Raw genomic sequence first — 26,913 nt, 5'->3', positions numbered from 1 at the left:
AAATTGTGGTCCACACATCTAGAGTAGCAAGGGTAAAGGTCCCCAAACAGAAGCATATCTGCCTGTCCCTTTAAAGTATATCGCAGAGAGTAGACTGAGCAGAAAAATCCTTAGAAATAAAGCTAGAAGGATGATGGCAGGGTGGGGAAGGGTACAGTGAAATGCAGGCCCTGTCAGACAAAATAAGGACTTGGACTTTCACTCTGAGTAAAATGAGAGCCATTTGCAGATTTTTGGACAGAGGAATGACATGGTCTAACTTACATTTCAAAGGAAGTCCTTGGTCTGTGTGTTGAGAATCGATGAGGGTGGGGTAGGGAGAAGCCAGGCAGAAACAGGGGGGTTCATAAAGGAGTTACTTATAATCTGGATAAGTGATGTGGAAGCTTAGACAGGTTGGTAGTGGCAGAGATGAGGACATGTGTTTGCATCTTATGGTTGACATGGATTGAATGGTGAATAATGGGACAAGAAGGAGCCAAGGATGGCTCCAAGGCTTTTGATGAGCAACTGGCTTTCTACCAGTACCAGTACTACTACTGTCTTCTGTCTGAGATGGAGAAGACCATAGCAGGGACAAGTTTTGAAGGAACATTAGATTACTTTTAGACAGGTTAAGTTGGAGATGTGGATTAGTGAGTTTATATACAAATCTGAGATTCAATGAGGATATCTGAACTGAAGACAAAAAGTCACCAATATATACATGATATTTACATCAATGAAATTAAATAAGTTTATCAAAGGAGTTAGTATACACCAAAAAAAAAAAAAAAAAGGGAAGAAGAAGAAGAAAGAAAGAAGGAAAGAAAGAAACAAAGTAAGTGAGAGATTGAAGGGCTGACCTGGATACTGCAAGATTTTGGGTTAGGGAGGTGAGAACCCAGTCAACAGTGTACTAAAGGGAAAGGGGCATGGTGGGGGCAGTTCTATACCAGTAGAGAGATCTTCACTGAAATTGTTTAGAATCCTCAGCACATGATAATAATGAAGAGTATTTTTCATTTACATTTTCTATAGACAGTGTGTCCCTTTACCATCTGTATCTGGAGCAGACTACTCTTTCTACTCCCACCACCCACTACTTCTCTCTGGTTCCATGGGAACCAAGACAAAAGATGGAGAAGCAACAGCTGGAGTGGTGGCCCACACTAGGTGAGTGCCATGCTTTCTGAGATCCAAGTGCAGAAGATTTCTGAGGAGAAGAGGGAGGCCAGATGGCACAGGTGGAGGGAGATGAGGTCAGAGATCTGAATACACAGAAAGCAGTATGGCTGGGTGGGTTCTGAAGAGAATGGAATAAGAGGAATTGGAGCTGATGAATACAGATGTTCTTTCCAAGGAGCTCATTTGTAGAAGGACCCAGAGAAAATGGACACAAAGTGGAGGGAGAAAGAGGGAGGCATTCCCCCCCCACTTAGGGTGGGAGGCAATGACCAAAAAATACTTTTAGAGAGCTTATAAACTAACTGATACACATAAAGTATTTTCTTTTTTCTACCTCTGTGAAGTAGTCTTGGTAAAGGTAATCATCTTACCTTTTTTCAGGGAAGGAAAATAAGGCTCAGGGGGTTGAAGTCATCTGTCCCAAACCTCACAGCAATCTAATAAGAGATGGGACTCAAATCTGGGCTCTGAAAGTCAAATTCATTGTTCTCTTCTCTGCCACAGCCTCAAACTACAAAGATAATTTCGGAGCCTTAGAATGCTCTATAAAGCTTTACGAAGCTTTGACTTTGTCATTGTTTAAGCCCCTTTCATACATCCCAGGGAATCTGGACTTCACAGCAGTGCTTCCTGAACTGTAAGTGCGATTTAACCAGATGCGGGATGTCTGGGGCCTTGGGAGGGAACTCAGCATCTGCATCAGAGCAAACTTGTCATATTTGGAAAGAATCTTCCAAGGATGACCAACACAGGACTTCGTGTTGAACCATTTCCATGCTGGATCACAAGAATACAATTTCTTGTCTTTTTCGTTTTTTTTTTTTTTTTTTTTTGTAAGAATTCAATATATAATACATCCTTAATGGCGTCTGCTGCTTTCTTTCCACTTGAAGTCCATACATGATTAAAGCTCTTCCTGTTTACATGGAGCTCCAACCACAAATTTCTGGGTCTTCAACCCTACGTGGGTTCCAACTGGGATATTACTACTCTGTAATCAGGGATACATTGAAACCTATATTATTTGACCCAGCCCAGAAAAGCACATGTCTGTTTGGTGTTTTGCTTTGTATAAGAACTCTTAGATCCATATAGCTTCAGACAGCTCAGCATGACTCTGCACTGCCCCTAGAATTCTTCTTTGCACTTTGAGCAGATGCCTATCTAGATCTTTATCCAGCCATCTAATAATTATCTTTTGGCAGACTGATTCTTTTATAGACAATTTACTCCTTAAGGGCAGAAATTTTATTTGCAGGTTTTCTTCTACTCTCCATTTCTCTGTCCTCCCGAGCACCATGGTTGGCACAGAAATGGCTCCCCAAAATATGTTTGAATTGATAAATTAAAAAGAAATATTTTGTACCATGTAGTGTTGCACTGTGAAGACTAATTTATATCACACAGGAAAAAAAAGTAGAGTCCCCAAGTTCAAGATATTCTTATATGCAGTTAGTAAGTTAGGCAAGTCAAACTTACAACTTTAGAAGCCAACTGGTGTGGTTCATTGTGCCTTTTAGTCAGACATACCTAAGCCTGTATAACTGATAAGCCTATACTGAAAATGTTATACCATCATTACACACACCTGTAACATTTAGTAGTGTTACTATAATCATTAAGAGCTGTTGACATTATGACCATTTGTTTGTTTATGCATTTAGTAAAATGAAGAATTCTTATGGATCAGTAAGACCAAACAATGAAACTAATAAAAGTCCAAACACACACATCCCCCCAACCTTTCAAACTCATAATTTAGAAAAAACATTGCAAGATAAAGCAAATACTGCACTCATTTAAACCATTAATTGCAAAACGCGTATTTTTTAAAATTACAAAATTTTCTCCTGACATGCAGGAAAATTGACTATATATTTTTTTAAATTTTTATTGAAATATAATTGACATGTAGCATTATATTAGTTTCAGGTCACAGTGTAATGAACCGGTACTTGCATATATTGTGAAATGATCACCGTAATGCATCTAGTTAATGTCTATTACGTTACATCAATGGTGTAATGTACATCATTACAAGAGTCTTTCTTTCCTTGTGATGAGAACTTTTAAGATCTACCCTCTCAGCACCTTTCAAATATGCAACACAATGTTATTAATTGTAGTCACCATGCTGTATATTACATCCCAAGACTTATTTATCTTATAACTGGAAATCTTTACCTTTTTTTTTTTTAAAGATTTTATTTATTTATTTGACAGAGATCACAATTAGGCAGAGAGGCAGGCAGAGAGAGAGAGAGGAGTCAGCAGGCTCCCCGCTGAGCAGAGAGCCCGATGTGGGGCTCGATCCCAGGACCCTGGGATCATGACCTGAGCTGAAGGCAGAGGCTTTAACCCACTGAGCCACCCAGGCGCCCAAATCTTTACCTTTTAATCCCTTCCACCATTTTGCGCATCTGCCAATCTCTACCTCTGGCAGCTACCAATCTCTATCTATGAGCTTGGTTTTTTTTGTTTTCGCTTTAGATTGATTGGTTGGTTGATTTCTTTCTCTCTTTCTCTTTCTTAGATTTCACATATAAATTGTCTTCAGATTCTACAGAGACTTAAATTTTACAACATTTCTGGGAGGGGTAATGTGGCCATATCTATCAAACACCTGAAATCTACAAACTCTTTGACCCAGCATTTCCATTTCTGCAATTTATACAAAGGAAAAATGTAAGGATCTTGAAAAGTTTTACCTGCAAGGATCTTCAGTGCATAGTCATTAAAAAAGCAAGGTAAAGAAGCAGCAACACGAATAAGAAACAATAAGGGTTGAGTTAAATAAATAGTGATGATGGCATAACAAAGCCTTTATGGCCCCCAATATGCTACTGTAGGAAATTATTTATTAACTGAATAGTTTAGTGCACTGACAGAAAACAGAGCCTTGAGGTTTGAGAGAATTTTGATCAACTTAGAGCTCTTATCACTAACTGTGTGACCCTGAGCAAATTCCTCAACTTTTCTGAGATTCAGAGTCCTAATCTGTAAAATGAGGGTAACTCCAATACTTGGACCACAGGGCTGTGATGAGTTTGAAATCAGCCAATGCAGTTAAAGCCAAGTGTTTGGCACCCAGTGTAATATTCAACATAGCAAGTATATGTACAATATATGCCTCAATATCTGAAGTGTAAAAGGCAGCTTTTGAAACAATATTTACAGCATAACTTCATTTTGGAAGTAAAAAATGATATTATATACAGATATAAATGGAAATCTTAAAAGATACACATGAAAATTTACTTTCATTTTCTCTGCATGGTAGATTTAGGGGAAGATTCCCTTTCCTTTTGCTTTTATGTATGACCTACAATGTAATAAGAAATGTTAAATGGCTCCAAATGGTCATCAGTATCAATCCCTATAAATGAAAATCTCTCAACACAGGACTTCTTTGCCTGTGTTACCACTGTTCGCCTCACTGTCAAGTCACCAAAATCTCTTCAAATCATTGTCATGGAAGCCATACGGGCTGTGGTTGGTAGTGCTAGGCAGATTACCCATGGGTTCCCCTTGCTACTCTACCCTTGTCCTCTGCCGTACCCCATGTGGTGTATCTAGTAAACATTTAGTAAGCATCCTTCTGTTGGGAGCACTGGGGGTTGATACTGAGGGGAGGGGGGAGGATACAAAGAAGCACAAAGGATGGTTTCTGACCTAGAGGAATCTCTAGTGCCTCCAAAGGGAAACCCACTTATCTTATGTGCAGGTAATGCTTCATCTTATTGAGAAAATCCGTCTCAAATGAGTTTGGATAGCGAGAGAAAGCTGTCTTAAGGTGGTAGGGTGGGGCTACGAGAGGGGCATTAAAAACAAGTGTATTTCCATAGCCTACAGGTAGAATGATCTCTGACTAGGATGGAGCCCTTCTAAGCTCCTTGTGTCACCACTACCTTTGGTAAGATTTCTTGTGTGATTGCCTCTTTCTCCACCTGTTTTCTGAGGTCTTAGATGTTTATTCTTATATTTCAATCAATTCCTTTTGTGCCCACACCCCCATGACTCTGACATACTCATTTGATACACATCCTTGAAACATTAGTTTTCACACTTTGGGGGTCCTGGAACATAACTATAATGTATGTCTAATGCAAAAATAAAATTTAGAAAAGTTAGAAAAATGTAAAGAAGAAAGTAAAAATCATCCATAAGCCAGTCATGCAGAGATAATCATTCATAACATTTTGGTGCATGTGTTTCTAATACATGTGTGGGTGATTTTAATATAATATTTTTAATCTGCATTTCTGTTTCATAATAATATATCTTTTCATGTCAATTAATATTTGACTACAGGCTTATGCTGTGACATCTTTTACAACCTCCCCCTCCAAGAGAGAAGCTCACTTTAACACTTCTGTATGTTAGTTTCTAGGACTTTTCTGTGCTTATTTATGTATACTTTAGGTTTTAAAAATAAAACCTAGGTTATGTGTAGCATTGGACCTGCTTTTTTACTTAACATTATTGTGTGAATTTTTATACATCATGTAACTGTCTTAAAAATATGATTTCTAATGGTTCCATTATATTCCACTAGGGGTGTGTACACATAGTTGATACAACAAATATCTTTAATTTTAAACCTATCTAATTTAGGATTGATGCTTAAATCATTACCCCTTCCATGAGGCTCTCAACTTCATACAAGAAGATCTAGTTTTGTTTCATCTTTGAATTGTAGTTATATAGCCAGTTGAAAAAGATGAAATCCTTTATTCTAAGATTAAATCCTCTCAATGGAAGCTTCCACTATGTGAATGGATCCAAGAAGTTATGGCTAGGTCACTTCAGAGGGTGGAAAGGAGGCCATGACCCACAACATTGTGGTTGGTTGTGGTAGGAGAACAACTTGACCTTGAATGGGGCAGGTGGGCAGGATGGAGGGAAGGATGAGTGCCTAGGAAGGGCATCCTCTCCAAAGTGCCACCCTCACTAATTGGAGGGAACAGCTAATGAAACCAGGCAAGAAGTTCCCAATATTTGGTGTTTCTTGCTTGTTGAATTAAAAACCAAAACCAAGAGACGCCTGGGTGGCTCAGTGGGTTAAAGCCTCTGCCTTCAGCTCAGGTCATGATCCCAGGGTCCTGGGATCGAGCCCCTCATTGGGCTCTCTGCTCGGCAGGGAGCCTGCTTCCTCCTCTCTCTCTGCCTACTTGTGATCTTTGTCTGTCAAGTGAATAAATAAAATCTTAAAAAAAAAAAGATTAAAAAAAAAAACAATCCAAAACCAAAACAAACTAGTAACTTGTTCTTCTTATTGATTTCGTATCCCTGGTTCTCTTAAAGATGTGACTCTGTAAATCTATAACCAAGGACTAGTAAGTTTTGATTTGTACTGGGATGAAGGTGATAAAAACAAATGTATTCCATCTTGTTATTTTTGGTATTTCATCTGCTTTGAAAATGGCCTTTTAGCTCTCTACTTCAGTTTAGAATGAGGGCTCCAAACCAGGCCTGTGTTGAGTCCCAGACTAAGAGAACTGGAAGGAAATGTGGGGGCCAAGTAGTTCAAGTCCCCTCCTCTATGTGAAAAAGACAGTGCCCAGAGAGAAGAGATGACTCACATCTGAGTCAATGTACCCAATGACTTACAAATCTGAGGCTTGTATGAAAGCCTACAAGACTTCCCCACCATCACGAGTTACTACATGCTCTGATCCCAACCGTTCAAGTGTCTCTAACATAGATTCTGTTGATCATTAGACTTCTAGCTTCCTTTTCCTGGAAATCTTTCAGTAACACTCTATTATAGTTTAGGTACTTTGTTAGGTTTTTAAACCATTAGTTCCTCTCATTCCTATCCTGTCCTGCAAGGTAAATATTGAATCTATACACATTTGAAAAAAATGGAAGCTAAGGATTTTTAAATTGCTACCCAACCTCAGGCAGCTGGTAAGTTGTGGGGTCTGGATTGAAGCCCAAACCTGTCTGACTCCAAAGATTTCTCTACTGTGCCAGTCTCTGTCCTGATACAGGAATTGATTGCATGAAATGAATCAATTTATGTCTTTACTATTTCTTGTCTATTGTCTTGTGGAAGAGCTGGTTTAATTAACTCTCCAAACATTTGTGCCTTTGAGTTGCGGGTCAGTGATTTTGACACATCCCCCACAAAGCAGCACTTAAATCAAAAGCAAAGACATCGTCTAGGCTCCAGGAGAGGAAGCTAAGTTGTGTAACTTAGCCACTCCTACTGATGGGCCCAGCTCCCAAACAGGATTGCAGCTTGACAACTGAAAACAAACAAAAATGAAAGTTTTACAAAAGTTGGGGGAGAATAAAAAGCATAAAAGGAAAAGAAAATAAGAACCTGTTCAATACCACATAAGTGAAGTCATCTCTGCTAAAAGAAAGGATGTATTTCAGAAATACACACAAAGAATCATTGAAGAGTTAGCAGGTGTGAAGGAAATTCAGGGCTGTGTTTTGGAATGTGGATTCCCTTGGCCAGGCATTTTCTCTTGACCTCTTCTCAAGAAAGGTTATAGTATGACTTCCAAGTCTGTTTGGCACAATGCAGTGGGTATAAAGGAAAGTATTTTATGCTAGTTTGTTTCAAATTGATGTTTTTGAATCTGACCTATGGCAAGGTCAGGTTGGTGTGGAAGGGTTCCCCTCAACAGGCCCCCTCCCTGCCACTTCCCCAGGACTATCTTCAAAATGAGGGGCCTGCTGCCTCTTTTCTAACTCCACATCCCATGCTGTGACCTTTTGCTGGAAACCTGCAACTTCTGCCAAATTACTCTGTCCAGTCCACTTGTAAATAAGGGCTTTGTTCTCAGAGGATCTGCTTATTGGAAGTGTATTGGACTTATCTCTCTAAGACAAATGTTTCCCCCACCTTTTTCCCTTACAGAATTTACATAACTGGTTCGTAACTTGTGGTCCACATAGTGATTTCATAACTCTTTGTGATAAAACTTGCCTAAGAGACAGTACCTTTGTCCATCTCTCACTTTCTTTTGATTTTATTTCCTGAATACAGCCTTTGCATATCAGTGGGCAGACAAAAGTCATTGCCCAATAGCCCAACTATCTGTGTACAGAAAATAGTCTTTATCTGTGTATGATTTTTAGCCTTCTGATTTTAATTTTGGGGGAATTTCTGAGGGCCAAATTTTGATGCATTTTCTGTAAAAAAACAGAATTTATCTCTGCCACTGAGTGCTGGAGAATAAGAGATCTGTGATGAAAATGTGTGTGCTTAATGAATCTTGGTGCACTGAAAAAATAAAATAAAGTTTAAAAAATGTGTGTGCTTAAAAAACCATTAAGTTTTCAAATGTTTTGGCTAGAACTAATACTTCTTTTTCACTTTATCCTCTTTAAAATATTTTTATTGTAGAAAATTAGAAAATATAATTAAGGAAAAATATCTATAATCCCAGTATTAGAGAAAACCAATGTTAACATTTTTGTGGTTATCTTTGTAAAACTTTATACATAGCCATATTTTATTTGTATAAAAACTAAGATCATGCTCTGTCCTATTCTGTAGTCTTTTTTTAAAAAAATACCTAGATGTCTTTCTATTATATTTGTACTATGTTTATTATATTAGTTATATAATATTCTATCTAAACTATATTAGATATTATAAACAAATTATAAATTAAATAGTAGTGCTATTTTAAAAAGGAGTTGGCATTGCCACTAGACATGATGAATTTAAAATATGCTAGAGATATCAGTTATTTTTAAATAATATCTCTCTTTCTTTGTTCAGATATGTCAGCACAGCATCTAAAAATGTACTGTTTAATCTCACTTTCTTTACCATGCAATCTAAATCTCTAGATACATACTATTATTAGTGAAACAAAGTAATAGTCTTAGAGACATCTATACTGGGTATGATACTGAACTAGCATTAAATAAGCTGCCTCCTACATTGAAGAGTCTACATCCAATCACTTCCAAAGAAAGAGTTGATTTCAACTACTCTCTAGTATTTTCCAATAATTTTATCCACTGCCTAGGGTTTGGTGGGAAAATTACTGTTTCTTAACAGAATTTCACAGTCCAACATTAATGGCATTTGAAGCCTGACTTTCCTTATTTTGGGTGGGATGCAAGAGAAGAAGTGATGAATAATATTAACCAGGGATGGTACTAGGTATGAGATTGGCCCTAGCTCAATAAGAAGAGAAGACAACTACTCCAGCAACGAATATTGCATTGTATGTTAACTAAGTAAAATTTACATTAAAATAAAAAGAAGGGAAGATAAGATATCCTTCATGGATATTATATTTAAATATATATTTATTTTGGAAAATGTCAAACAGTTCAGTGATCTCTTTAAACACCATGCAGGGTCATGATTGAAGTTCTTAGATGCAGAGATACTGCTAAACAATAACACTGTACTCCAACCTACACTAGGTAATACTTACCTCAAAAGAGAAGCTCTCAAAGAGTGGCCACACTTATCCATTGACTTGAATTTCTCCATTCACAAATAGGACATATTATATAAACCCCAGATGTTCTTTTACCAAGTTGATATTCCGAAGAGATACTCTAGAGGCAGGAAGTGTATATATGGATGACTCTGGCAAGCATCGGCATCAAATTGGGCTTCATTTTCTATCTGGTCTCCTGGCCTAGTTGGAATGGTTGCCTCCTGGGAAGATCTGGCACATCCCTCGTCTAAACACAGTGTCTCCTCACTATCATCCCCCGCATTTTGCCAGTAACTGCCTTCAGCAAGATAGGAGTCGCTTTCCCTAAAGGCTTTGGACATGACCACTTTCCCCTTCTCATCTTTCAGGGAATGGGAAAGCTACTGCTCAGACATTATTTTATTAACTCCTCTTTCTTTTAGGATAATATACTAATGACTCTTCAAAAGATGCAAGATCAAGGTGCTCTCTATCATTTGCAAAGGACTTTCAAAACCTTTTCATTTGATCTTCACGAACAATCTCATAGAGTAAGCAGGGCAGGCATCCACAGGCAGATTTTCACAGATAAAGAAATTGAGACGCATTATTACAACATATATGTGCGCTTAACATATGAAGATGGCATTGCTGACGACACTTACACATGACTGGATTGATCCTTCTCTGGTCCATGTTCCTACACCCCCTTGATTGCTTTGTGAGTGAAGTCATACATTTGCAGAAGGCTGAGCATAACCAAACAGCATTCTCCCCCAGGAAGCCAGCCTTGATATGCGCCTTCCTAAAACCAAGGAACCGTGCATATCACCAGCAGTATTTTAATTTTCTCAGTCATTTACGAACTATTCTATGTCATGCTGCTTATTGCTTTAACAGTAGCTGTAGCAGAGGCCACACGTAAACATACACTGACCCTTACTTCCTAATATTCTGGACTTATTTATGTGCATGTTATTTAGTTATGAACATATATAATTATATTCTCATAGGTACTAACATATTCTGTTTTCTTACTGAAATACAGAAAACAAAAAGGCCTTTTGTGACAGATGTTATTATTCCTCATCTCCGACTGTTATCTAACTACAGCAAGCTAATATATATATATATTTTACTTCTTTTATTTTAAAGATTTTATTTTATTTTATTTTTTGACAGAGAGAGATCACAATTAGGCAGAGAGGCAGGCAGAGAGAGAGAGAGAGAGAGAGAGAGAGAAGCAGGCTCCCCACTGAGCAGAGAGCCCGATGAGGGGCTCGATCCCAGGACCCTGAGATCATGACCTGAGCCAAAGGCAGCGGCTTAACCTACTGAGCCACCCAGGTGCCCCAGTATATATTTTTTTTACTTCTTATTCATTAGAATTCTGACCTGTCCACTCTTCTTAAATCATTTTATAATGAATGTGAATGTCCTTCTTGAAACAGAACTGTCCTCATTTCTCTATACCTGTATGCTGGCCTTCATTATTTGGATGGGAGAATAATGCTTTGCTTTAGTTCTCTTACCTTTTCCCTCTCTGGGCGGTGTTCTCTGGACCTACTTGGATCTTCTTGGCACCTTGTAGAACAAGCTGAATCCCAGGTGTTAACATTCTTCCCTAGGAGGAGTGGAATTGGGTCAAAATTGCCTTAGGATGATATTACTCTAACACTTTCTTCTAGCTAAAAAATATTGTGCCATTTGATGTCTTGTTTAGTATTCATCATTGGACTTCAATGTATATTTCACTATTAAAACATGGATTGTCAGGGCGCCTGGGTGGCTTAGTGGGTTAAAGCCTCTGCCTTTGGCTCAGGTCATGATCCCAGGGTCCTGGGATGGAGCCCTGCATCGGGCTGTCTGCTCAGCAGGGAGTCTGCTTCCCTCTCTCTCTCTGCCTGCCTCTCTGTCTACTTGTAATCTCTGTCTGTCCAATAAATAAAATCTTTAAAAAAAGAAAAAACAACAAAAAACCATGGATTGTCTTTCAGTTATGGTGACCAACAAGACAAGAAGTTAACAGTATCTGTTTTTTTTTGTTTGTTTGTTTTTTTGTTTTTTTTTTTTAAAGATTTTATTTATTTGACAGACAGAGATCACAAGTAGGCAGAGAGGCAGGCAGAGAGAGAGGAAGGGAAGCAGGCTCCCTGCTGAGCAGAGAGCCCGATGCGCGGCTCCATCCCAGGACCCTGGGATCATGACCTGAGCCAAATGCAGAGGCTTTAACCCACTGAGCCACCCAGGCGCCCCAACAGTATCTGTTTTTAAGACCAGGTTTTTAAGACCAGACTTCCCTATCTGGTCTTGTTCTATCCCTTTCAAGTGTCTGTTTCCAAATATTGCCCTTTGGTTTCAGGAAAAGATCTCCTCTACTCCTTCCATTCCTAGACCTGCTTTCTGGAAAGGTGGTCATATTTGTCATCTACCCATTAGGGTAGTTTGAGGCAGAAGTGACTTTCTCCTTGCTCTGTCTCTGGTGGTGCAGATGTCTTCTGCAACATCTGCTGTGACTGAGCAAACTCTCCTGAACATAGGGTTAAGTATCCTGTGGGCATCCAAGAGGACAAATGAGGCCATGGTTCATTCCCTCCCAGAGCTCACAAACTACTCAGGGAGACTAATTACAGACAATGACTAAAGAACTGGTTGCTAAAAGATCATGGTCACAGGAGAGCACAGGAAAAATTGCATTTCCAAATTGCTGTTCCTGTGAAACTTATGGGAACTGGCAGTTTGGAGCCTGGTTCAGAGTAAAGGGTTTCAAATCTTCTCTTTTCAGGTCTGATTCCATCACATCGAGAAGAGAGACTCTCTAAGCTGAACCTTCTTTGCTTTTCTGTCATGGGTGCTCCATGGAATAAAGATATCTATGACTGATCCATTTGTTCAGCTAACACATAATGAATGTTGATTATGTGCTCTACTTGGTGCTAAGCATATCACAGTAAGAAAACTCTGTCCCCATCAACTATTTTATGTACTAATGGGGATTATATGAACATTAAGGAGAGTTAAGAGATAGCTGTGATATAGTGTGTCAAGTATTGTCATAATGATAAACACAGTCTACAAGGAGAAACAATGGAAAAGCACGTAAGTTATGAGGCAAGATTGGTAAGGGAAGCCTCTAGCTGCTTTCTAAGTTGAGACAAGAAAGGCAACGGGAGTTATCAGGTAAAGGAACTGAGAAGGAGCATGGTGAATTTATGAGTCTAAAGGTAGAGGAGTGTGGCTGAAGCACAGGTTGTGAATGCTGGGATATAGCAGGGAAGATGGGAGAAGAAGATGGAAAAGAAAACGGAGGGAAAACACTTGGTGAGACATGAGCCTCTATAGGTCAGTAGGAGTTCAGATCATGCCTGCCATACTCAGGAGCTCCTACTTTATTTGGAGTGCCATGAGGATTCATTGAAAGTTAATTGGCCAGTGACACAATATGATTTGTATTTTAGAAAGAGTAGTCTTCCTGCTATATGCTGCATGAATTTGAGAGGGAAGTATTAGAGAGAGAGTACTTAGAGGACCTTTAAAATGATCCACAAGAGGTGACCATTAGGCCATGGCAATAGCAGTGGAGCCTAATAGAGAATTCAGTAAATGTTGAGGAATTAAGAACTATAGGACTAGGGGCCTGATGGCTAAGTATTGGAGAAGAAGAGAGAATCAGACGGACTTCTGGCCTGGCCAACTGTATAGCTGTGACCTCATTCACTGAGATTGGACTGAAAAGGAGGAACAAGTTTACAGGGGAGATATGAAGATGGAGAGTTCCTCTTTGGATAAAATGAGTTTGGAGTACCTGGGTGGCTCAGTGGGTTAAAGCCTCTGCCTTTGGCTCAGGTCATGATCCCAGGGTCCTGGGATTGGGCCCCGCATTGGGCTTTCTGCTCAGTGGGGAGCCTGCTTCTCCCTTTCTCTGTCTCTGCCTGCCTCTCTGTCCATTTGTGATCTCTGTCAAGTAACTAAATAAAAATAAATTAAAAAAAAAACTTTAAAAATGAGTTTGCAGTACCTGTGGGTCAACAAAGGTGACGTATGTATTAAGCAGTTGTTTAGATGGATTTGAGCTTGGGAGAGAGATCTGACTGGAGATACAGATTTGGGAGTCATAGACGTACAGATTATGGCTAAGCAGTAAAAATGATGGAGCTTGCTTAGAAAGAACGTCCAGAGTGGGCTCTGACAAGCACCGGCGTGTGAGACATGGGTGTGTGCTGTGCGTTTGTGGTGGGGTCTCCCTGAAAGAAATACATGCAGTGAACAAGCAAGTAGAAAGACCACTGGGAATGTGCAGTTCCAAGGGTCAGAAGGATACAAGAATTTCTAGAAGGATAATGTCATCAGTCAACTGTGCTAAAGAAGATCAAGAAGGATAAAGAATGGAAAGTATCTATTGGATTGTCACAAAATCTGAGAAACAGATTTCTATGGGTTCAGATGTGAATGAGATAAAATTAAATAGAGACAGCATTTAATTTAATGGTCCACCCATTAAAAAAATGGGTGGACCATTTTTTTTTTTAGAAGCTTGGTCATGAAAAGCAAGACTCTTCACCTTCCTTATGCTTCCAAGGTCAAATGGAATAAATGTGCTCTTTTTCGCCTGGCAATCTGTTAGATATCTGAAGAGACTGCTTCAGTGTCCTCCATATTTTCTTTCATCTCAACTAAAATTCTCCGGTTCTTTTTACTGTTCCTCATGTTGGGGACCACAGTTGGTGGTCCCTCACCCTCTTCAGAATAAAGGGGAAGGTTGTCTCACAGGCCATGGGTCAAGATGACCAGTCTGATCATGGAAATAGAAGAGGGAGAATTTGAGAAGCATCAGTTGACATCGTGAAGTGTCCTTTTATTATTTCATTTAACAAATATTTTACCATGTGTCAGATAGACACCAGGAGCCCATCAGAGAGGAAACAATCATTTGTGTGGGCTTTAGAGGAGTGTCTCCAGGACAGCTCCTCAGAGATGAGTTTTACGGAGTCAAGAGAGAGTGAACCTCAGACTCTTGGAGAAAGGAGTCATCACAAGGAGTAGGTTTCTCTTCTTCGTAGGCCAGCTAAGCCTTCCTAGGAGTTGGGGGCAATAAGAACAGGAAAGAGTAGCCTGAAACCCTGCTCTTCCTCTAATTTGCTTTGTGACCTGAACTAAGACACTCCTTTGAGCATCTGGTTTCTTATTTGTAAAATGAGGGTGTTGTCAGATATCTAAAATGTCTGGCAGTGTTCTTGGATTCCATCATTTGAAACCAACTGAATATTTACTTTGAGAAAAATAAATCCTGTCAATGTGCCATTACTATGGTATTTCTGGACCTATGTGGTAGTTACCTGGGTGTGTTTATTTTATGATCCTTCATTTATGATTTTTTGAATGCATGTCATACTTCAGTAAAAAATGTTTCTAATAAAAATGTCATTAAAATAATAAAGGATGCAGGTTTTTTTTTGGGGGGGGGGTGGTTGGAGAGAATACTGTTGTCAGCATTTAGATAAATGTCTTTCCCCAAATTTCACAAAATATGTGAGAAGTTACAGTTGGCCCAGCAGGAAACCCAGGCTTGGGGGCGACTTCCTTCAACAAAGCTCCCAGCCAGGAACAACTGGTTGTGGAATGTGTGCTAGCACTGCTCCCTGGCACTGAGACTAATGTTGGGCAGGTAGTAATCCTGGTGACATAATCCACACATTCCCCTGGGATATCCCAATAACTGGGAAAGACACTTGTTCTCATTTCTAAGCCTCATCACCATCTAGTTTCTGAATCAGTGGCTTCAAAATCAGGGAACCTATACTTTGAAGAGGAAAGAAAAGAGGCTGCAGTAGGCTGAATTGTTGCCCTTTGTTGATTCTTTTGAGTTCTCTGCTCCTTCCTTTTTCACTTGTATGTGGCAACCATATTTGAGGTCTTATAGTCCCCTTGAAGCACATCATCCGGACCCGGCATCTTTATTCTGGTCAAAGAATAAAGATTCTGGTCTTCTGGAGGGGATTGGAAGGTTGGTGATTTAGCCTTAATTATTCTTCTTCCCAGGAGGAGAATTCCACCACTTTCTGTCCCCTCCCTGTCCTAAGCTCTTCACCGTCAGGTCAATTGCAAATTTAGGACACCTCTTTACTGTGAGATAATTACATGTGATTCCTGGCTTACCGGTTGGCTTATACGTTGGCTTCCTTCTGCTTTTTTAAGCACATCCCCAGCCACCTCCTCCCCAACTCACAAATCCTTGTACAGGTTTATATTAATAGCTACCTCCAGAATTTATCTTTGTGGGGGAACTCCATTTATTTGGGGTGCTGAAGGGGAGAACCTGAGTGACTTGGCTATGTGGATGAAACAGATATGTCCTGGGATGCCTGGGTGGCTCAGTTGGTTAAGCCACTGCCTTCGGTTCAGGTCATGATCCCAGTGTCCTGGGATCAAGTCCCGCATCAGGCCCTCCGCTCAGCGGGAGCCTGCTTCTCTCTCTGTCTCTGCCAGCTTGCGTGCTTGTGCTCTCTCTCTGTGACAAATAAATAAATAAAAATCCTTAAAAAAAAAAAAGAAACAGATATGTCCTTCAAATAATAAACACACAAGGAAGAAATTGTTACCCTGGAAAGAAAGAAGACACAGATGAATGGTGCAAAGTTGGACCGTATCCAATGTGACTCACCCCTCCAGGACTTCTCTCAGTCCTTGGTGATGTTGTTAATCTCACAAAGCATCTGGGGTGAGTGAAACCACTCCAGTGCCAGCCCTGATGCTGCATTTGGGTTGCCTGTGAGGGAGCTGTTCCAGCAGGGATGGAGGTGTGGTGACAGCAGAGAGGAGGTGTGAGGAGGACTTCAGACTTTCATCCTGCCAGAGAGTGGCAATTTTAAGCAAGTGTTACCAATCCTCAAGGGGTGTGGGCTGGAGGTGGGCAGCTGGCATTTCAGTCACACACACCATATTACCTGCCATCTTTTGAACACAATGCTCTTCATACCTCACAGCTGTGCAAGGACTGGCCTTGCCCATCTCCAACATGCTGTTGGCTCTATGGCGCCTTTCTCTACAACTTTAACTTTCCACACTCTCAGCCCTTCCTCTGCTCACCCCTGTTAATCCTGCCTTCTCTTTCCACAGTGTTTGTGTGCATTCTCCTAGTGTGACTTGCTCACCAGTCTGTAATTATCTGCTAGATTGCGAGCTTCTCTGAGGAAAGACTGTGCAATGTGCTTCTCTGTGTGTCTGTGTCTGTGCCTGTCCAGAAGATGTTTCCATTCATGTTGTGCACAGGGCTTCATTACTCAGCCCACCAACATTTACTGAGTACTCATGTATGAAGTATAAGGTCGTGTGCCAGCAACAATAGATCTGACAGAGGCCTTGCCTTTCGAACTTAGACCTGACAGAGAAACAAGCAGGGTGTCCATTTGAGAACTTGTACTTGGTACCTGCTCTCTGTCATGCCCATGCCAAGTATGGGCTATAAAGATGAGTGCTTTGAGTTGCTCATGGCCCAGGAGTGAAGACAGGGATGTTGTGGAGATGACACAACAGCAAGATAAGTGCTACAAGTCAGGGACCCAAGCCCTACCATAACCCCACCTTGGAGACTGGTGGAAGTGTTTGTGGAATGTGTAAGAAAATTAATCTCAGGGAGTCACAAGGGATTTGTAACCTCACAAAATTTTCTAGCCAATATCTTTGTCCTTATCAATTCTTTCCCATATACATTTTTGAAGAACCCCCTTTAAAAATTAGTACCTGGTGTGAGGGGCTCAGCAAATCTCTGCATGTTTTCCTTCTTATATGCAAGAAGACTTATTGGGGCCCTAGTGTGTCTCCAGCCCTGGCTTGAGTGAGGTGCCCAGGGGATGTCCCTAGTAGCTCTGGTCAATGTAGATAGCCATTTGCACTAGAGGGAAGTCAGAGGCCAAACACCCCAGAGTCTTCACAATGGGCACCCAAATTCATGACATGGCAATTCTCTTCCTCTGACCCTACAGACTGTGCATCACAGGGGAACTACCATGTTCGTGGGAGTCACAGAGTGAAGATGAGGTGGGGGAAAACCATACATGAGCAACCTCTCCAAACTTAGATCTAGAATATTGTGGGTACTGGAGAAAAGTCCAAATCTTGTAGCACTGTTGAGCTGGAAGGAAACTTGGGTACAATCACTCGAACAGTTTTCAAACTTTCACATAGTGTTCTCTCCACATGAAAGCTTCAGAAAAGGTCCAAAACCGGAGAAGTGGAAAAGTTTTGATTGAAATGAGTTACTCATTTATGCAAATCATGAAGTCTGGCCTCTCATTTTTGTTGACAAGGAATCTACAGTACAGAAAGAAGAGGGACTTCCTTAGGGTTAGCCAGTGAGTGAGTGGGGATGACTTCTTCATGCCGGACCTGTGTTTCCCCCACCTTGGCCCTGAATGAGCACAAGGTCCTGCCCGCCAGGGGGGGCCCAGCTGGGATCGAAGAGACCCTGCATCCATTCAACTTCCCCCAGGATACAGAGCAGCCTGCTGGCATGTTATCACTAATGTATAAAATGTGAAATTGTGAAGGCTTGTTTGCCAATTCTCTTATCTCAGCTGGCACAGAGAAGGGCTTGTTGGAGTTCTGTGGTGTTAGAGTATTGTTTCTCCACCTCACATCCCTTGGCTGTTCTCACAGAGACTCAGGAAAGGCTGCGCATATAAATTCACATAAATTACCTTTACAAAATGTCAGAATTAAAAGTGGATTTTTATTTTGGGGATGTGCCTCAAGATTGTTAACCCCTTCTCGTGGGTACATGTGTCACCATCAGAAAAGCAGCTGACTTCTTCAAAAGCAAGGTAAGCCATAGGAACTTACGCCCACGCTCCCTCCCCAACCCCACGCTACCTCATTGGCAAGAGGTAGCAGTTCTTGTCAGAAAACCACGGACTTTCCTAAGCTCCTGGCTGGCCCACAGATAATCCTCTGGAAATAGTATTTTTAATCTGGTGGTGGCCATAACTTTATTCTTTATCACTTCTTCTTAATTGACTGGTCAAGTTCAGAGGAGACACAGAACCCACCTGGGCTTCAGTTTCCTCATTGACAAAATGTGGAGGCTAGCAACAGATGAGTGTTTCCTAACTAGGCATTGTCTGCCCAAAGATCCAGAAAGGTGGTAAGGGGGATACTTAAATAGCTATTAAAATTTCAAAAGCTTTACGGAAATCACAAGGCACCTGCAATAGGGTTATATAGGGTTAAAAACAATCCCATGGAGACTTATGGAGTTACATGGGAGAAGCCAGGGAAAGTAAAGAAAGTAAGGGAGAAACAGCTGTGCGGACTTGCCAGGAAGGCAGAGAAGGTGAGGAGCCAAGACTTCCTAAAAGAAGATGGAAAAATGGGAAAGATAGTGCTGGAGAGTGGCATGGATGGGCCTTGAACAGAAGTCCACCATGAAACAGCCTGAGTTTTACTGCTGTTTATTTTACTGGTATCTCTGTGATACTTTTTGTCATATCTGTCCTATTCTTTATTAAACTCTTGTGAGAAGGAAAAAGTCCCCAAACTCCCCCTTTCTTTGCCTCTGGTTGGAGTTGTGGCCACTCAGTGTGGCCAGCTACTTCTTTCAAGCTGACCAGAACTTTTCAGCATAGTTCTTTATACACTTTTCTAGAAAACAATTATTTATTGGGGTCAATTCTTCAGGATGTCTCTTTGATTTTAATAAAGCAAAAAATAATTATCTTAAGATTGCACAATTTGTCCACAGAACAGAAAGACAAAAATCTTTCAGTACATAGTGGAGGAGAATCTTTCAGAATAAGGAGTTTGGAGGCACTGGAAGGGGTGGGGAATGTTTCTAGATCTGATGGTTTATTAGAATGGAATGGAATATTCCCAGAATGGAATATTAAGGAGCCAGTGTCAGTAGGATGGAGCTTTGATTAGGGGTCACATTATCATTTCTATGAGACTAAAACTCTTTTGTCTTTATGGGCCTCTCCACCATAACATTGTCAATATTAAAACTTACATTTCTATGTCATCAAATAGTGTGGTTAAGTCAAAACATTTCTTTTGACCATAAAAACTCTCTTTTCAGATATTAAAATAAATTGACATGTTTCCTGAGCCCCTAAAAGGTTTGTGGACCATAGGCACTGTACCTGTCATACTTAACAGATAAGTCAACCTGATGCGAGGTAGAGGAGAAAGCTTTAGCTCCTGGGGTTGAGTGCTGGGTACCTGCTGGGGATGCAGGAGAAGTTGCTTCCTGGGAGTTTTAGCTCCCAGCCCAGAGCAAAGCAGAGCTGACTGACTGAGACATTCCGCAAAAGTGTTTCCAATTGATCAACATGTAAATTTGGTAACTGTTTCTCGGCTTCTCTTCTAAGTGCTCTAACTTGAAGCAGTGAACAAGAATCCGAAGTCTTGTTTTGATTCTATTTAGCTCCTTGGGTGAGGCCCTCACCTGAGGGTTCCAAAGTTTGCAAAATGAAGGAGTTGCACTAGACATTGATTTTCCAGCCACAATTTATGCCCCATGTGCTTCTGAAATACTATCAGAAAAGATCGTAGAGAGATAGATGAAAGCATGTATACGGTGAGGCAGGTATACTTAGATGAGGACCCAGAAATAAGTTATTTACTGCAATACTGTATTAAATTTAGCTCTGAATTTGCTGGCAGCTGAAAAATATAGAAGACTTATCATCTGATTGAAGGAAGAATCACGCTCCTTTAGATATTTACTTGGCATTACATTGAAGGTCATGCAGAAGATATGACCACTAGTTGACCTTCGAGCTAGCTAGCCCCAGGGCAGTTGGAAAATTCTCCCCCATCCCCTGCCCTTGAAATGTACATTCCACCCACTATTCCCACAGTGGGAGCCACAGCTGAGGAGAGACGGGACACAGCTGAGAGAGAGAGAGAGAGAGAGAAAGAGAGTGGAGGTGTTGCTGAGACCATATTGACCTTATATATGATGGAATCCAAGTATGCCATGTCTATAAACTTTTAAGATTATGAAAAACTAAAAAAAAAAAAAAAAAAAAAGGCAGGATACCTGGGTGGCTCAGTTGGTTAAGTGTCTGCCTTCAGCTCAGGTCATGATCTCAGGGTCCTGGAATCGAGTCCCACATCGGGTTCTCTGCTCAGTGGGGAGCCTTCTTCTAACCCTTTCCCTCTGCCTGCTGCTCTCCCTGCTTGTGCTCTCTCTTTGACAAATAAATAAATAAGCAAGCAAATAAATAAATCTATCTTTAAAAACTAAATAAACTTTTATGGTTCTAGCTAGCATATGCAGAGAGGTGCCTGTTTTGAAGCACCGAAGACAACTCACATTAAGTTCTCTTGCCTGTTAAACCGGCCACTTACTGCTCTTTGTCTGATCTCTCCTTGCCCTCTGTGTCGGGGGCCAGTTTCATATTATATCAGAAAGTCTCCAGAGTTCACAAATCAACATATTTACTAAACGTTGTATGTTTTATTACAAAAGCAGCACTAACACAACTTAATTTTTTTTTAAAGCAAAAAAATCACTTTCAATCCAACTACCTCAATAAATCTAAGTATTTTCCTTATGGTCTTTATCGATGTAAAAAATTATTCCAATCATCCTATCTAGAGAAAATCTTTTTTTGCTTTTGATTTTTTTTTTTTTTTCACCTGGGAAGATACATCCTTCACTTCCTTGCTCTGACAGTGGTTATGCATGTTATTTTAAATGTCTGCAGGCTATCAATTGGACAGACTTTGCAACTCCTTGGCTGTTCGGTGTTTACTTGATTTCTAGTTTTTCATTACCTCCCACAATAAGCAATTAATGTGACTCCCTTTTGCTTCTTTAGAATTTTCTGGAATGAGATCAGGTCAAAAAGCATGGACATCTTTTCTAAGCTTTGACCTTACTTCCCTCAGAAATTGTGCGACTTGAGTACTAAATGCTAATACTTAAGATTCCATGGAGTGTTAGAGAATAATGATCTTTTTAAATTATAAGTGGCCCCGAATGGGTCTGTCGCAAGGCATGCTTTATCCATGTGAAGCAGCAAAAACATTTGAATTTGTCTGGATTTGTTTTCAGTATTAATACGCTTTTAATATTTCAATGTCCACTATTCAGGCAGAGGTAGAAAAGCTTATCTGTTGAGTTGGGGAGATATATTGTCTGGGCGGAGGGTGATGAGGAGTGGAGCTGGCCCCTTCGATGTGGGCGCTCCTCTCATATCAGGGAGGTTGTAGAGGAAGTTACATTTGCTGTTCTCGCAAAGATGTCCCTGTGACCAGAGCCGAACTGGAATCATCCTGGATTAAGGTGGCCAGACTCCATTTTCCACGACTCATGGCTGTTAAGAATTGAACTGGAGCTGAGTTTCCCTCTTTCCTGGATCTCAAACAGCTTGGTCTCAAAGTGCTCTGAATTCTCTTCCCAGAGTGTTTCCAGAGAAGACAGCCTGAGGGAGAGGAAGTGGTGCAAATTAAGTCCTCCCCCTGTTTTCCAGGCACAGGAGCCTTCTGCAGATGTCTGTTGTGAGGCATGCGTTCACAGAGTGTGGCAAATACAGAAGCAGGCTTTCCTTCCCCCAAAGGCACAAACCTTCCTTAACAGGTTACAGGGAACTCCAGAAACACTCTTCCTGCTAACAGCCCGCTGGGTGGTTGAGGCGGCAGACCTGCCAGGGAGGCTGAAGTACTTCACTGATTGCTCTGTCTCTGTCTCTCTCTCTATCTCTCTCTCTCACACACACATACACACACACACACAAAATGCACGCACACATGATTTCTCCTGCTTCTATGGGTGTGCCTTGTATTTCCTACAGGCCAATCGCTGCATTTTGTGCATTTAACTTAAAAAAATTACTGAAGATCAGCAAAGCCATCCTGCTATAACACAGCATGCCTCAGGATGGGCGTGCTGGACTGGTCTGGAAGCCCAGTTGGGAGCCCAGGGTGGGCATCCGGATGCCCCCACAGCTATCTGAGTGTGCCCTGGGTGGGTCCCTAAATGCTGTGATTCCCAGAGAGATACAGGTAAAACCATCTTGTAGGGTTGCTGGGAGGATTCAACGGGGGACCTGTCATGTGACCTGCAGAGTCCCCTGACCAGCTGTGTTTTCTCTTGCATTCAAACATCGCAGGGTGACTGGGTACGTCCACCTCTGTCTGAGAGAATCCCTGTTTACTCCTCTCATTCTGACATAATTGTTAATAGTGCGCTTTTCATGCTCCAAAGTGTCCAGCTTTAGGCAACAGGTTATATGCTCATACTATTTTTACCTCTCTTGAATACTCTAATTCCAATGTTAAGAATGTACACTTGCTGGGGTTGGGGCTGTTTCTCATGGTCTAGTGTTTCACAGGAATTGAGGAGATGGGATTTATCTGATTAGAAACACTGAAGCAGCTTTGAGATTAAGATGGCGTTCCCAGTCACAGTGAAGCAGGGCACAAAACCCATCTTCTGTGTAGCCTGGACAGTGTACTTACTGCAGGCCAGACTATCTGGTCTCAGCTTGGAAATGGTGACCTGATGTGGGGGCGCTTTTTACTAGAGTGGGTGTGCTTTCTATTTATTTTGTTCAATAGTGCTGTGTATTTATAAAATAGATTAAGTTTATTGTGTTTTTATTTGAGTCATATATAATCATTGCAAGCATCCAGAGACTTATAAAAACAAAAAATGAAAATCACCTATCATCCAGAAATAACCATGAATATTCTATTTTATTTCTTTTTAGATATTTTCTAACCCTGCCACATAATACATGTATATACATATTCAACTTCCAGTTTCCTTTCTTCTTTCTTTTTTGTCTTTTTGAATTATTTTTAACCCATTTGAATATAATAATTCATAGTTATTCATAATCTTTTTTCATTAACAATATATTTTGGATAGATTTCCATGATAAAAATATGCACTTACATTTTTAATGACTACATTATATTTCACTTTATGATATAATGTATTTAACCAATTCCCTACTGACTGGTTCTTCGTTTTACTATATTCTTTTGGTATTAGAAACAGTATTGCAGGGGCGCCTGGGTGGCTCAGTGGTTAAAGCCTCTGCCTTCAGCTCAGGTCATGATCCCAGGGTCCTGGGATCGAGCCTCACATCGGGCTCTCTGCTCAGCGGGGAGCCTGCTTCCTCCTCTCTCTCTCTGCCTGCCTCTCTGCCTACCTGTGATCTGTCTGTCAAATAAATAAAAATATTAGAAAAAAAAAGAAACAGTATTGCATGAGTGTCTAATGTGACTGTTACACACAATGTTTTGCTATTAGACATAAAGTTGTGTATTTTTCTGCTATTAGACACATGTGATGAACTACCTTCTATATTGATGTCTTTGGGCATTTGTCTACATTATTTCCTTAGGATAAAATTTTGGAATTGTTTTTTGAGTTAAAATATGCTCAGTTCTAAGTGCTTTTGTGCCCTATTACTACCCAAGCAGCATAGGAAAAGGTGCATTATCATTCCTTTTAAGTGTTAAATAAGTTGTCAGGCTGATGGGTTTTTAAGCAAAAATTCTATGAAATCTTGAAGATCGATTGCTTGGTAATTATTAAACTCCCATCTCCATACTCCGCTTCCTGTCCTTTGGGATTCAAGGCGGGGTGGGGGGGGGGCGGGGGAAGGATCTACTTACAGCCACCTTTTGTCTGTCTAGAGGGTCTCTGCTTCCCACCCCTCCTACACCCCCCCCACTAAATGGCCTAACAGGGTGGTGGTGTCTGTGTTATTGAACTGATTCATTAGTGCCTTTGTTTAGTGAACGTGTGGGTGCTTTTGTCAGTTTCAGGAACATCATTTGCACACTGCCAACTTTTTGCCGGAGCAAAGGACAGAGGTGACTTCTTTCCCCTCCTTTTTTTCTACTGAGAAGATTGTTTTTTTTCCCTTGTTTTAGGTAGAAGAAATGTCAACGATTAGGAGTTTTGAGGGATTCCACCCTGTGTCTCTGAAGCAAGAGGGAGATGACCAACCCTCTGAGACTGACCAGCTGTCCATGGAGGAGAGGGACCCAGGCAAGGACCCGGAGCCAAGGCAGATTTCAAGGCAGCCAAGTGTGACTGAATCAACACTCTACCCCAATCCTTATCACCGACCTTTTGTCTCACGGAAGTACTTCGCTACACGGGTAAAATTTTTGAGGCTACAGTTTGACGTTCTAAAATACTACACAAGACTACTCTTTAAAATATTCTAATATCATTATACATGGTGCAAGTTTTACCAAGTATTTTCACATTTGTTACCTAACAGTCATAATAACCATGAAGTAGCTATCCTTGTCGCATTTTATAGGTGAAGGAGCTGAACTTCAGAGAAGTTGTGTCCAATTTTGATAACCATGTAGTGTTGAGGAGAAGCTGGTTATCCGGTTTCCATGGATCTTTGGCTCCTCAGTCCTGTGTTCGTGTTAACCTTGATCTCCACAGATTAATGACCTGTGGAGAGAAAATCCAAGCAGCTGGAATATAAATCTGTGTGCGCAGAGTGGGTATTTGCTGCATGTTTGAAAAAGATGGGGTGATGGAGTAGAAAGCCTTGCTGAGAATAGGTTGAACCTCAGGGTCTACACTGGGATACTGGGATTATAGTGTGGGAGTAGCACTTCAAAATCCCAAACCCTTGCCTGCTGTCTGGATCTGAGCTCTTTCTCCTGAGCATTGGAGCTGAGAGAGCAAATGGAAGAATGAGTAATGGATATGGAGTTTGTATGTCTAGATATAAAAAAGAATGGGGCGCCCGGGTGGTTCATTCTGTTGAGCATCTGACTCTTGATTTTGGCTCAGGTCATGATCTGGGGGGTTTGGGATCGGGCCCCATGTCAGGCTCTGCCCTGGGCATCGAGTCTACAGGAGAGTCTCTCTCCTTTTCCCTCTGCCCCTCCCTGCTCACTCTTTCTCTTAAAAAAAAAAAAAGAAAAAGAAAAGAAAAGAAATTTTGAACCTCTACCATTTAGATCAAGTGGAGAGTGCTTCCTGGGTTTGAGTACTTTGTCTCTCTCAAACTGTCCTTCCTACTTATCAGTGTTCTTTCCTAATCCTTCAGGGTTCTTGTTAACACAGTAATTGCTGGCTCACAGGCCACAATCAGTCGGTCGATAAATGGGATTGCACAGTGTGGCAATGGAGACCATCTCATTTTTGAAGCAATACATGGGACACATTTTGAAAAAAATTTTTTTTTCAACTCAATCTTATGAATAAATTGTGGCTAAGATGTGACAATATATAAAGCTTTAACAAATCCTGATTTGGTAGTTTTTAGAACATCTTTGGTTAAGATAAAAGTTTAACTAAGTTGACTCAGTGTGTGTGGGGTGTGTGGGGTGTGTGTGTGTGTGTGTGTGTTAACATATGCGGAGCATATGGTTTGTTTTCCAAAGCCTGTGAACTTTATTGAATAAGCAAAATTAAGTTGTAAGGTACATCTGGGAAGGAAATCAAAGCACCCCCTTAAAGTCGTCTCCTCTTTGGTAATGATGATGTATCAGTCACAGCTTGATGAGATAACAACCATGAGTGGTGCGGAGTAAGAGAGGCATCGTGCTCAGAAGAGGGTGCAGTTATGAGGTCTGGCTGGGGGCGGGGGGGGGTGGTTCTGCAAAGCTGTCGTCTTTGCCTCTGCTGATGGGCCTGAAGTTGCCCCATGCTGTCAGGTGAAGCAGCTGAGAACACGAGCTGCCACAGTGGCTGCCGGCCTGCACTGGTCTGCCGGCAATGACCGAGGTGTCACTTCTGCCTGCAGGCCTGACACTAATGTCTCTCGTGGCTAACTCTAACTGGGAAACAGATAGGAAAGGAAATTCTAGAAAATGCAGTTCTAGCTTAGCTAAATCGACAGTGTAAAGCCACCATGGAATTTTCTTTGTTTGAGTGATGCTTCTATTTGTGTGGCTCTATGTGACTTATTCAGTGAAGTCCCCTGGAGTGACACCGTAAGGGATGCCGGGGAGGGCTTATCATTCTTGTTTCATTGTGGACATATTACAGCTTCAGGGGAGTGAAGTGACCTGGCCAAGTCGCACGATATTAGTGGAATGCCTATAGCTAGAATCCGTATCTCCTGTCTGTAAGTCCAGTGCTCTTCCCACCATCGGGTACAATTGCACTTACAGCCCTTTCCTAAGGGAGCCAGTGACTGACTCCAGTCCATGTGAAGAATATCTTCTCCCTTGCGTATACAGAAACAAGCCCTAAATTCTCACGAGGTTGGGAGGGAAAGCTTCTAATCTTGTTAATGAATTTAAAGTAGACTTGATGACTCTTTAGGGACTGAGAGGGCTACATGCTCAAGGCACTCAGCATTTGCTTTCCTTCAGACCAAGAGACAGTGTGTGTGTGTGTGTGTGTGTG

The 26,913-nt window shown here is 41.0% G+C and overlaps 1 protein-coding gene across 1 annotated transcript in view; it reads left to right on the top strand.

The window, feature by feature from the left end:
- LOC111152351 (tumor protein p63 regulated 1) overlaps window positions 1–26,913 on the top strand; it is a 185,488-nt gene that overhangs the window by 4,567 nt on the left and 154,008 nt on the right. The window contains exon 2 of the mRNA XM_022510864.1: window positions 24,459–24,689. Coding sequence (XP_022366572.1) covers window positions 24,468–24,689 — 222 coding nt within the window. The 5' untranslated portion in view covers window positions 24,459–24,467. The remainder of the gene's footprint in view (window positions 1–24,458; window positions 24,690–26,913) is intronic.

Source organism: Enhydra lutris, unplaced genomic scaffold, assembly GCF_002288905.1.
Source record: "Enhydra lutris kenyoni isolate GAN:26980312 unplaced genomic scaffold, ASM228890v2 scaffoldscaffold2, whole genome shotgun sequence".
Lineage (NCBI taxonomy): Eukaryota > Metazoa > Chordata > Mammalia > Carnivora > Mustelidae > Enhydra > Enhydra lutris.
This window is presented reverse-complemented; position numbering and strand designations above follow the sequence as displayed.